Source organism: Aquarana catesbeiana, linkage group LG03 (assembly GCF_042186555.1).
Source record: "Aquarana catesbeiana isolate 2022-GZ linkage group LG03, ASM4218655v1, whole genome shotgun sequence".
In the NCBI taxonomy this organism is placed as follows: domain Eukaryota; kingdom Metazoa; phylum Chordata; class Amphibia; order Anura; family Ranidae; genus Aquarana; species Aquarana catesbeiana.
In genome coordinates this window covers 321,306,214-321,318,961 of record NC_133326.1, presented here as the reverse complement: position 1 = coordinate 321,318,961, position 12,748 = coordinate 321,306,214, and the positions used below count along the sequence as shown (strand labels likewise).

The window sequence follows — 12,748 nt, the reverse complement described above, 5'->3', positions numbered from 1 at the left end:
ACAAAGGCGGTGACAGTTAGCTATCTATCCTGACGTGTTTAGAAAACATAGCATACAATAATATACTAGAATGGTATATAATAATGCCATACAAAGCCAGAAACAAATGTTAAATGAATATTGTTTGCCATGTTTAGCCATATAATTGCTTACGCAGAACAGTATCCCGGTATCCCTAAACAGGAGCCAACGAGGCAGTGCAGAAGACGCCAGGAGCGCCGTGTGACCTCAGAGGGCACACAAAGACCAAGCTATAACAAAATGATTCACAAATTACTCAATAAATTACTGAATAACAAACAGGTGGACACCATAGACCAAAGTGACACACTAAGAACATATAGCTTTAGAAACATACTCATGGCGCAAGTTGTTGTGAGAAATAAAAATAGGTATAAGGCAAAAATATGTACTATAGATAAGGCACAGAGCACGCAGAAAAAATACATGCTATAAATAAGATACACAATGCACATATATGCAACGGTACTCTCTGGCGGCCGTGCATACATTTAGTCTTGGTATCAGAAGCGTAAAAAATGTAAAATGCATCAGTGATTAGGCAAATCACTGGCTTCTACTGCTACATATTGACTATATCCTCCAAACGAGGATTTTCAGGCGGTAGCAGTCGACATAAAAAGATATATGAATACAAGATGGCAATATTGTGGTAAGTTAATCAGCTGCAATTGCAGACAGCACAAAGATTAGTTAATAAACTTTAAAAATAAAAGAGATAATAGCTCAATTTGAAATATTTGTCTTGTAAGATGATATAACCGTGTATGGCCACCCTCAGAGTACCAGCAAAGTGTTGGTGTCGGGGTTTCTTATCTCTTGATTGGATAGATTGATAGCAGCGCAACCATTGGCTCCCGCTGCTGTCAATCAAATCCAATGACGCGAGCGCTGGGGGCGGGGGCGAGTCCTGCATTCGGCCTCTATAGATGCCAAATGCTGGACTCGGGAGCGCTCCTGCAAGGTAACAACCCCCTCGGAGTAGCGCTTCCCCGAGGGGGTTATCAGATGTGGGGAGGAGCCGCCGGGGGACCCCAGAAGAGCAAATTCGTGCCGCTCTGTGCAAAACGAGCTGTACAGTGGAGGTAAGTATTGTATGTTTGTTTTTTTTTTTTGTTTTTTAAATTACCTTTACAATCACTTTAGGCTGCTGGACTACATCCTTGTGTTTCAGATAGGCTCTGTCCATTTAGTGTTGGCCTCTCTGCGATATGTAGATTTCGGGGTCCATAGTCATCAGTGACGCATTTCTTCATGTCCCGCTTTTTTCCAGCCTCATCAAGGGTTTCTGCAATTGCAGTGCGAACTTGTCTTTTTTATTTTTGTGACTCTGCTCTTTGGGCTGGCCACAGCTCTGAGGGTTCACAAAGCTCCCAGCCCCTGTGTTGGACTTGCTGAAATGCAGAGATGCCAATCTCGGTGTACTTCAATAATATTTGTTCAGGAAGCAATCGGTTCTTTTGATACATTTCTACGCACAGTACTACTCCAGGTCTTTTGTAGATGAACATTCTCTCTGTCTGGAATATGAGGATCCAAGCATTGGGCCGGAGGACTCTGTTCCCGGGGTATTGCAGAACTCAAATTGGTGGTTGATGGTTCAGAATCTGGAGAAGGTGAAATTCTTCCTTTCAGGAGTTGGGAAGATAACCACTAGTGCTAATCTCTCCAGTTAGTTTGAAGGTGACTACAGTTCAGTGGACTTGATCTCCTCAGGAGAGAATACCGCCCTGTAATATCTTGAAACTTTTGGACGGTACACCTGGCTCTGGATTATTGAACGACTAAGTTGTAGATTCAATCCAACAATGCCTCTACGGTGGCATATATTAGGTGAATCGCATTCTGTCTGGGTCAGAACAACAGGTGCTGTCTCTGTCACCAGTACATATTCCAGGTAAAGAGTAATGACGGGGGTTTCCAGTCATCAGTAACTAATGCTGGTACCACACCGTCCCTGCTTCCTGAGACATTTTTTGGCAATCTTCCAATGTTGGGGAACTCTGCAGATAGATCTACTGGATTCCAAGTTCTACAAAAAGTTGGACTGGTTGTGTCCGGGACGAGAGTCCCACTGACAATAGGGGTAGATGCACTGGTAACATCTTAGGAACCAGTTCTTCCTAATTGACATCTTCTCTTTGTTTCTACTACTGCAGCATCTTTGAATCTGAGGTGATAACCTTGGACACTTCCAGTCCAGCTGGACCTAATGATCTTGGGTCCTATTTTCTCCGCACTATTGAGCGCCTGGAAGCCGGCTTCAGGGAGCTTCAGTTACAGGACTTGGAAATATTTTATGCCTGGGGTGAAGCCAGGTAGAGGCACCTGCAGATTATATGTGAGTGGGAGTTTTTTTCCTTTCTCCAATCAGTAGGGGAAAGAAGATTGGCCTTAAGTACCATTTAGGTGTCAGATTCACCCCTTTCCATTTTTTTTTCCAGAGGCCATTATTTCTCACTCCTTGATTCATACAAGGTGTAACGCAGACCGTTCCGCCTGTCAAGCCACTCTTGTGTCCTTGGGACTTGAATTTGCTCTTGACTGTCCTTGCAGAGGCCACCTTTTGCCACCTTTTGAATCAATTGTTAGTCCTTGACTCGAAAGGTGGCTTCTTTGGTTGCTATCACCTCAGCAAGTGGAGTGTCAGAGCTGACCGCTCTTTCATGCAAGGAGCCGTTCTTGGTCTTGCATCATGATAAGGTGATGTTGTGTCCTCATCCATCTTTATTGCCTAGAGTGGTTTCTAGTCTTCACTTGAATCAGGACAGTGTCTTGCCTTCTTTTCTAATCCTCAGATGGCAGGAGTAAGATTGCTGCATACTCTGGAGGTAGTTCAGGTGGTCAGGATTTACTTGAATTGTCAGCGCAGGTCAGGAATCCTGGTTTGTGCTGCCAGCAGAGCCCAGGAAGGGCAGGAGGCATCCAAGTTAACTATTTTTTCATTGGATCCGCCAGTTAATTATTCAAGCCAATGGCTTGAAAGGGCAAGGTCCCCACCCCTTTTTGGTGAGAGCGTTCGCTACCAGGTATTTGGGGGGGGGGCCCGCCCCCATCTTAGGCCATCCGCCTTCGGGTGTCAGTGGCTCCGGTTTTTAAGGCCACTACATGGTCTTCGGTTCATACATTTACAGGATTTTACCAGATGGATATCAAAGCCACGGAGGATACTTCTTTGGCCACAGTATGTTACGGGCGGCAGAATAAGTCCTCTTCAGGTGGCAGTTTCTGTGATTTGTCTCCCTCCTCTCAGGGGCATTGCTTTAGGACATCCCACCTAGTCATTTTTATGGCTGCTCTGTGTCCCGTGATGTACAATAAAGAAAATTGGATTTATCCTACAGCTTACCTGTAAAATCCTTTTTCTCTACAAAATGGAGGTACTTCCTATGTAGGAGGGGGTTATATAGGGGAGGACTTCCTGTTTGATTGGTCTGCCAGTGTCTGTTCACCTATAGGTGGCGTATAACACACATAGTAATTAATATGGCTGCTCTTTGTCCCTTGATGTACTCCAAGAAAAGGATTTTACAGGTAAGTTGTATGAAAAATCCAATTTTTATTGCCAAGATGTGTTCAATAGGGCTCTATGTAAAACAGAAGATCAATTTTCACCCCCTCTGACATCTATGTGTCTATTCTTTCATGTAACAAGTATAGAGTTCTTTGCTTACTCTGGCAGTCTGCCAAACCAGTCATTCTGCCAAGATTTTAACATTGTAATTCTTCCCTCTTAGATCAAAGGGAAGAAACTTCTGTGTGAATATGCAGGAAGTTTAACCACTTAAAGTCTAAACCTTTTTCTGACATTTGTTTCTTTGTTATAATCAGATTTTTTTTTTGCTAGAAAATTACTTGGAACCCCCAAACATTATATATATTTTTTTTTTAGCAGAGACCCTAGAGAATAAAATGGGGATTGTTGCAATATTTTATGTCACACTGTATTTGGACAGTGGTCTTTCAAATGCAATTTTTTGGGAAAAATACACTTCAATGAATTATAAAAAAAAAATACGAAACCGTAAAGTTAGCCCAATTATTTTGTTTAATGTGAAAGATGATGTTACGCCGTAAGAATCGTGAGAGAATCGTGATCTATCTTCAAAAAAAATCACAATTATCATTTTAGCCAGAATCGTGCAGCTCTAGTGTACACGTAGAAACAATGTTTTATAACCTCTCTGTGATAGTGTGGGCTGCAAACAACTTTTCTAGTTGTCTGAAGTCTACTCTTACTATGATAACCACAATCTTTTATATAAACCTTATATAACTCTTTTGCCATGAGAAAAAGTGGGCTGTTTTTGCACTGTGAGCCAGTTTTACTCTTATACAGAGTCGTCACTGCTGATTGGAGTCAGGAAGCTGTAGAACTGCATTAGTAAATAGTGGCCTCACCATTCTGTCTGCATGCGTTAAAAGCAGAATTACAAATATCTTGGTAGGTAAAAGAATTGGTTTATGTGTATTTTTTGACAGGTTATTTAGCAGTTTAGCTGAGGTCTAATAAACAAATGGCAAAATCAGTGATGTTTAGTTAGGTTAGTTTCCTCTTGGAAAAAGGGGATAATTGAATTGGGAGCCTTCAGAATCAAGTTCTGCAGTCATGCATGTGTTATGTCAGTAAGTATAGGGATGGGAGTAGAATAGAAGGATGACCACAATCGTATGCTTAAAATCTTTCAATGCCCACTTAAAAAGCTGGGGGTGTGTCCAAATTATTTTGTAGTCCTTGTGCTGTGGTTGTGCTGCGGCTAAAGTAATGCCGGTTGGCTGGGCCGCAAAACATGCTGCAGAGAATTTCATTCAGCCAACAGGTGAAGCTCTAGACTCTCTTTTCATATTTGAAGCAGTTTCGCTCTTAACTGTAGTTTAAAAAAACGCGTTTACTTAAAGCGGAGTTCCACCCAAAAGTGGAAATTCCTCTTATCTGTCACATTTGGCACCTTTTGGGGGGGAGGGAGCGGTTACCTGTTTTTGACAGGTACCCTGCCCCCACTTCTGTTGAACCTCATCGTGGTGAGGTACATCAGGAGTTCGGCCCCCTCCTCTTTCCCCTGCTGTCAGGCCAGTAGGAGAGCGCAGCGTGCTTCGCGCATGCGCAGTAGTGACCCGACTGTGAAGCTGTAATGCTTTACTGCCGGGTTCCCCTACTGGCAATGGCGGCGGCAGCAGCATCCAACAGCCGATAGAAACATCAGCTGTGGTTCCGACATCTCTGGACTCCAGGACAGGTAAGTGTCCTAATATTAAAAGTCAGCAGCTATACAGTATGTGTAGCTGCTGATTTTTAATTTTTTGAGGGGGAAGTGGAACATCGCTTTAAGCCCCCGTTCACACCAGTTTGATTTGTCATGCAATTTGACAATTCCAAATCGCATGACAAGTCGCACCCTATTGTTGGCAATGCAACTGTTTTAAGTCGGTGCGACTCTAACATTGCAGTGCTGCACAGATTTAAAAAAAAAGGTTCTTGCACTATTTTTTGCGATTTCAGGACTTGCATAGACATGTCGCACCTTAAACCGCACTGGCCTGCACCTTTTGAAATCGTACTACTTCAAGTGAAGTAGCACGAGTTCAAAGTCGCATTTAGTGTGAACGGGGTTCATTAAAGCAGAGAGTCATTTCTTATCAGATGGTTAAAGCTGGCCCTAGATAGATTGAAATTTAGACAGTTCAGCAGGGACTGGCTGGATTTCAATCCATGTGTGACCATGCTGTTCATCAGAAGTTAATTATTTAGATTGACTTCTGTTTAAATTGGCTTTTTGAAATTTTTTTTTTACGATCAGCCATATGCTGCCCCTGATCAGTGTATTCTGACAGCGGGACAAATACAATGTTCCAGTGGGGGGGTTTCATCTACAGCTATCCTATCTAAAGACTGGAGGAATCCTCTATGGCCAGCTTTAATCTAAAGCCTGTCATTTATTGCTAGCTCAACCGAAATGCGAGCAGTGTATGGCCCTGCCAGCACCGCTCTGTTCAACAACTCGATTGTTTATTTGACTTTTGTCTATGGAGTCTGTCATTTCCTGAAATAAAAATCCAAATAAAAAAATAACAGTCTGTCATAACATTGTTGGGCAAACAGTACCTGCATCCAACCAGATGCAGGTATTTGGGTAATCTGACAGTCAAGGGAGTCAAAATCCATCCACGCTGTCAGCGTGGCAGGAATAATCTGTTTGATGCCTTTCATTAAGTCCTCAGGTATTATTTATGCATGTTTCATTTATGTATTTGAGGAAGTTTTTTAGACTGTACTGGTAAAGTGTCTTTGTGGGACCATAGTTCACAAATTACTTGTAAAAATGACACCTGCTTGTTTTCTATCTGTAACAGGTGGATGACCATCCTGAGGTTCTAGATGTAGCTGCAGTTGAGGCAGCCCTCTCATTTTGTGAAGAGAATGATGACCCCCAAACGCTTTCTGGACCCTGGGATCATCCTGTCCAAGATCATTCAGCAAAATCAGAGAACATTGCACAGTCTCTTATCCCAAGGCCCAAAGATCAAACCTGTGTCCAGACAGATACACTAATGAATATCATGGATATGACTCCTGAAATAAAATCAGAACCTCCTGAGCCTGAAGTCCAGCCTGCCCAGTCAGAGGTGACCTCAATTACTCCTCGCGCTACCTTTCAGAATGAAAAACCTGAAGATGAGATGAGAGGGACCACTTCAAATGAGACAATTAAAGAAGAGGAAGCAGATCACCAGCTTAAAACTGAGGTACTTTTCCAAATCAAGAAACTAGTAAAGGCGAAGTGGAACTTTCACATTGGAAAACCACTCATTCAGTTTAAAGTAGACATGCAGGGCAAAACATGTCTGATATCCCTTTTTTTCTTAAATGATTACATAACCTTTGATTTCAGCTTCATAAAAGATGGCAAAAAAAGACTGCAGGGGGTATGTCAGGAGGCGGAGAAATGCAACACACCGATCTTCCCAGTGAAGAGCTGTGCAGGGGGCGGTGTGTCAGCACTTGACCATCAGAGGACAGACCAAGTCTTGACCATCAGAGGACAGGCAGGCACAGTCAGAAAACTGACCACGATGGGATGGATGTGCTTCTATGATTAGCATAGTCAGTTTGAAAAAAGGAAAGCAGGGGGACTGGCAGGATTGTCGGGTATTTCACACAAAGGAAGAAATACAAATAGAACAGGATACTTTTTAACACACAAGTAAATGGTACAACAGACACATATCAGGAGTATAAAATGTTGGAGTAACATACACTTTAGTGAAAAATAACAAATGCACATATGCTAGTGCTAGAGGATGAACCTATCCTGTAGGATACAAATCTCAGAAATACATATGCAACTGTACCTTGTCTTGATCAGAGATACAGTATTTGAAATTGTTGCAATGTTACTGAGCCATCTGTTGTGTGTCAGGCCCAATACACACTATTGGATTTTCTGCAGATTTTTGTCTTCAGATTTACAAAAACCATATAATATAATAGTGTGTATGGGGCCTTAGCTGCAGTTTTAGGCTAAATGTCTAAAAGTAACAATTGGCAGTAATTTTCTACAGGATTACATAAATTAGTCAGCAGTGGAAGTTTGGATCGTGATAAGGCTAGATTATAATGATTTTATTTACATACATAGGTACTTTTATTGACCCTTTTACAGATATTTTGTTGGATTTTACAGAATCCCAGTTAGTGTGTGTAGTGGTTGTTCTTGTTACAAATGCTCATTTGTGTTGTGTTTAGACACCACAGTGTGAAAATTCCCCAAATGAAGCGTTTCCTAGTGAAGAAGATAAAGGAACAGGATCTGAAGATAATCCAGTACTAAGTGGTATGTTGTAAAATGTATTTATTAGAGTTGTGTTGTGTGTGTGTTGTGTGTGTGTTGTGTGTGTGTGTTGTGTGTGATTAATAGTGGATGCTATTTATTTCCTGTTTATGTTTCAGAACCAGTGAAAGCAGAACCTACACCCAGCAGTAACAAGGTATCTTGATGCTCTATTACCGTTTGCTCAGTATTTCTTTTTGACGTTGGAGTGTATTAACACAAGTAATGTTATCTCTGAAGGACTCACAAGCAGAGGAGGAAGAGGAGGAGGAAGATGTCACAAGTGAAGTTGGCAGTCCAGAGGAGCCCAAGGAAGAAGAGGCTGGAGAAGAGTACCTGTCTGAGGTGGACAATGAGCCACCGATCAGTGAGAGTGATGATGGCTTTAGTATTCATAATGCCCAGCTTCAGTCCCACACTCTTGCTGATTCTATACCTAGCAGTCCAGCATCTTCTCAGTTGTAAGTAAAATTTTCAGACTAGATTATGTTGGTTGGCCCTTAAAGTGGAACTAAAGCCAGAACATTTTTTAGGTTTTTAAAACGGTAGGGATGGGTTAGAGCCTGTGTTAGCTTTTATTGTTCCTGTTGAGTTTTCCCCTCAATACATATTTTGTATCCTGACAGGACATGAGCAGGAATTTTTCCAGCAGAAGCATACATAGCAATAATCTTTTATTTAGCAGAGTGGATAGGGTTAGAACCTCTGCGTTTTTATGGCACTCAATGTCCCTATTTGGAAGATTTTTCTTTGCTTCCTGTCAAATGAGGGAAAATCTCCCAGATACAAAACCCGAACGGTAACAGATGGTTCTAACTCTTCTCTGCTCAAAGGGATTTTAGGTGGAGTTTCTTTTTAAATTTAAGTTATTTTAGCAGATTATGTGCATTTAAAATTTCTTATTCTATGTTTTCAGTTCTGTCTGTAGTGAAGATCAAGAGGCTATCCAAGCTCAGAAGATTTGGAAAAAAGCTATAATGTTGGTGTGGCGAGCAGCAGCCAATCACAGGTCAGTATTTACCAGGTCTAAAAAATTAATGTGCAATATCTCTTGAGCAGGAAAATTTAAGAGTCACGTTTTCATGTCAAGGCAAATACACAAACAGACAAGTTGTTGTGTTAAAGCTGAACTCTACGGAGATATAAATGTATTATAGAGTTTTATATAGCGCCAACAATTTACACAGCACTTTACATATTGTACATTCACAGCACTCCCTTCCCTCCAGGATGCTTATAATCTAAGGTCTTGTCTTCTATGCATGCATACACATACTAGGGCCAATTTAGACATGAGCCACTTATCCTAGAATATATAGTAAAATATGTTTGAAATTCAAGTAGTGATCTGGTATCAGCCAGTTGCAGTCCGTGTATATCAGGGCTAGAGCATGCAAGGAAAAGGCAGCACAAGGAGTTAGTTCAAACACCTGACAAACAGCATCCTGAAAGGAGGAAAAAGCTGGGCGACAGAAAGATGAGCTGATCATTGTGCTGATTCTCCTTTAACTTTCTAGTCAATGCCGGGACAGGTCCAGGTTGTCCTGGGCTCAGAGGAATTGATTTGAATGATGCTTGGCAGAAAAAGAACTGCAGTGGAAATCTTTGGATTAAAAACTGGATATTTTGTCGCAAAAGATGGTTTTATAATTTTATCTTTTAATTGGGGGGTGTTCTTCAGAAAACCATTACACTAGGAGGAAAAGGAGCTGCAATATAGTTTGAGAGGCTCCTTTCAGATTGTTGATGCTAAGCATAAGTACACCTTTGAAACAAAGTTCTTCCATTAAACCTATGTAGTGTGTAATGGCTTTGATTTTTTTTTTTTTTTTTTTTTGTATTTGTTTATATCTAGATATGCCAATGTCTTCCTGCAGCCTGTAACAGATGACATTGCTCCTGGCTATCACAGCATTGTACAAAGGTAATGTCAAGCCTTTGACTACTGTAATCAATATCGCTTTTGTTCTTTTACCTTTTTGTCTTAAAATGCCATTCTAATTTGGTATATGGGAGATTTCAATGTGCTTTTAATACCATATACCTGTTATTTGTTTGCATTGATGAGACCTAATTCACAGTCAGAAAAAAAAAGACTTTCTGTAGCTATTTTACATGTTTGCTCCTAACTCAGACTCTTAAAATGTATTACTACATATAAAAGACAAAACCAGAGAAAATTCCCAGCTCATCTCACCAACCAGTCTGGTTACCAACAAAATGAACCTGTTCAGCAGTATGCAATAAAAACCAGTTTAGTTAGCACACATTTGCAAACGCATGCGTAAGCTGCAAGGCCTCTTCACGGCACCCTGTGTATCGCTTGCAGTTCTAACCCTTCTAAATTTATGAGAGTCTCCACAGTGGAAGCACATGCTTTTTAATGGATAGATAAAGGGCAGGTGGTCCTGGAGGTAGCCCAATCCTCTTTAAAGGCACAGGGGCACATTGGACACCAAACACATAGCACAATGGCAGCAAAAGCCATTTGTGTGTGTCCCATGACCAAATTTACACCAGTAACAAAGGGATGGCTCCTGCCCCCATCTATAACTGGCCTTCACAGCAAGGAGCACATGGAAGGGCAAACACATGAAAGACAAAACCTACATAGTTGGGGCATAAAGGATATACAGAAGAACGCTTCCTGCAAATTATAAAACATCTGGTGATCCTAATATATAAACCCCTTCTGAATTGACTCAAACAATACTATCACAGGCCGCACTACCGCTTGTGTAATCGTTAAGCAAAACTTTATTGTTGCAAGCATCTGGTGTTTCCCACCAGACTCCCCTTCATTCTGATGCTTTTTGCTCTGTCACAGGGCTTACTCATTGAAACTTCAGTAGCATTTAGTCTCAGATGTAGGAAAAGAATAAAAATGACACATGATATTTGGCATTCACGGAGGTTATCGGAGAACTCTGGGTAGAGGAAATACTCCTATAAGGATGGACACAAAGGAAAATCAGAATAGTATTGCTTTTCCCCTTGTAGACTGTGTGCCCCTCTGCACAGGAAATGCTTATTTGCTTTTTTTTTTGCTTTTTTTACTCCAGTTTATAAAAAATCTGATTCGTATTGTACATGTTATCTACAGTAGAGCTGATAAATGCAAAGGAATAATCAGTTTTCTGTTTTTCTATAAGGCCTATGGACCTTTCTACGATAAAGAAAAATATTGAGACAGGTATAATTCGAACCACAGCTGAGTTTCAGAGAGACATCATGCTTATGTTCCAGAATGCTGTGATGTATAATAGCTCTGATCATGACGTCTATCATATGGCTGTGGAGATGCAGAGGGATGTATTGGAACAAATTCAGGTATGACTTTGGTTATTAAAATATGCCTATAAATCTTTTGTTCTTTGCATAGTTTAATTTTAATTTACTTGTTGTCAGCCTGTGGAAAATGACTTGTTTCATTAGTGATGCATAAGGTTGAGTTTGGCGTTGAATGCATTTGAAGCCTATGGTAACTTTATTTTCCTTTTTAGCCTTATGTATTTGATCCTTCGTGTACATTTTATATTTACTTCCTTCTTTTATAGCAATTTTTGGCCACGCAGCTGATTATGCAAACATCCGAATCTGGGATAAGCGCTAAGAGCCTGAGGGGCCGAGATTCTACACGCAAGCAGGATGCCTCTGAAAAGGTACTAATTGCCACATGTGCAAGAGCCAGCTCCTTTATCTACTTTTAAGTCTCTAGAGGCCTTTCATAGTATGTTTACTGATTAGAGCTTAAAGATAGATTAGTTGTCAAAATATCCATATTGCAGCTATCTTTACATGAAGGTACTAGAGTGGTGAGCCATTAGATTTTGTGGAATCAGGTGTGACCTCCCACTTCACTTTAGAGCTGCACAAATTATATCACAACCTGCTTCTTGATAAAGAAAAGAAGTATATTTAAATCCTATGATAATTTTGCAGTTGGTTTGCGATCTCCTTAAAAGCTCTGATATTGTCATATTAAATATTATTAGCAAGCACTAGATGCCTCTGAGCCACTGCAGCATCAGATTTGCGTAACATGCCAAACATGAGCAGTGTTGTTTTATTTAAGTTTGGTTCCTCCTTCTCAGAAATCTGTGGGTGAAGGGGAGTATTAGAAAGGACCTATTTTGTCAATCATCAGATTCACCAAATTAGCAATAAATGGCTTTGGTTGATCACCACAACATTAGACATTGGTAGTGCTTGTTATCCCCTTCTTTCATTACAGTAGTATTTATAGACAGGGAGGTATTTGCCTATAATCATCTACAGAGGGAGCAGACTGGGGAGAGGGTGAAAGATATGGGTCAAGCTACAAGATGACTTGGAAAGGAAGGCTAAGGCTTAAAACAGAACTTTACCTGACAGGGGGAAGTACGCTTATCCTCCTCCTCTTTTCTCCTGGTAAACTATTTATTTATTTATTTTTAATTTTTTTTCAGGAAGCGGGTACTTAAGTTTTGACAGGCAACTGTTCCCACTTCCACTTGGCTCACCTAGGCGAGCCGAGAGGAAGTGCCTACCACGCCCGCAACCTCTTTGGACACGTCACAGGTCCTGGGAGGCTGCGGTACCATTCAGAAAGTGCAGTCGGGAGCCAGCTGTGAGCCCACAGGAAGTTAAATCTAGCTCCACAATCAGTCACAGTCAGCACTAGATCCTAGGCTGGTAGGAGTCTTTTTAGTAAAAGTCAGCAGCTACAGCATTTTATCTACTGACTTCTATTTTTTATTTTTTTAACAAGACTGGCACTCCCCTGTAAATGATCTTAAACCAGTGATCTTACAGAGACTCAAGCCTTACCTTTTACAGCAGGGCTGTGAAATTGAATGAAGTAGGCAATTGACTAGCGACAGGTAGGATACATTTTTGAGTGACCGGACACCCTGGTT

General features: G+C 41.0%; 1 protein-coding gene across 9 annotated transcripts in view; it reads left to right on the top strand.

The window, feature by feature from the left end:
* The window catches only part of BRD8 (bromodomain containing 8), a 108,120-nt gene that overhangs the window by 24,940 nt on the left and 70,432 nt on the right, over positions 1–12,748 (top strand). For all 9 annotated transcript variants that reach the window (XM_073620431.1, XM_073620434.1, XM_073620433.1 and 6 more), the window contains 8 exons: positions 6,373–6,765; positions 7,766–7,853; positions 7,970–8,007; positions 8,091–8,311; positions 8,767–8,859; positions 9,706–9,774; positions 11,003–11,180; positions 11,408–11,512. In XM_073620431.1, coding sequence (XP_073476532.1) covers positions 6,373–6,765; positions 7,766–7,853; positions 7,970–8,007; positions 8,091–8,311; positions 8,767–8,859; positions 9,706–9,774; positions 11,003–11,180; positions 11,408–11,512 — 1,185 coding nt within the window. The remainder of the gene's footprint in view (positions 1–6,372; positions 6,766–7,765; positions 7,854–7,969; positions 8,008–8,090; positions 8,312–8,766; positions 8,860–9,705; positions 9,775–11,002; positions 11,181–11,407; positions 11,513–12,748) is intronic.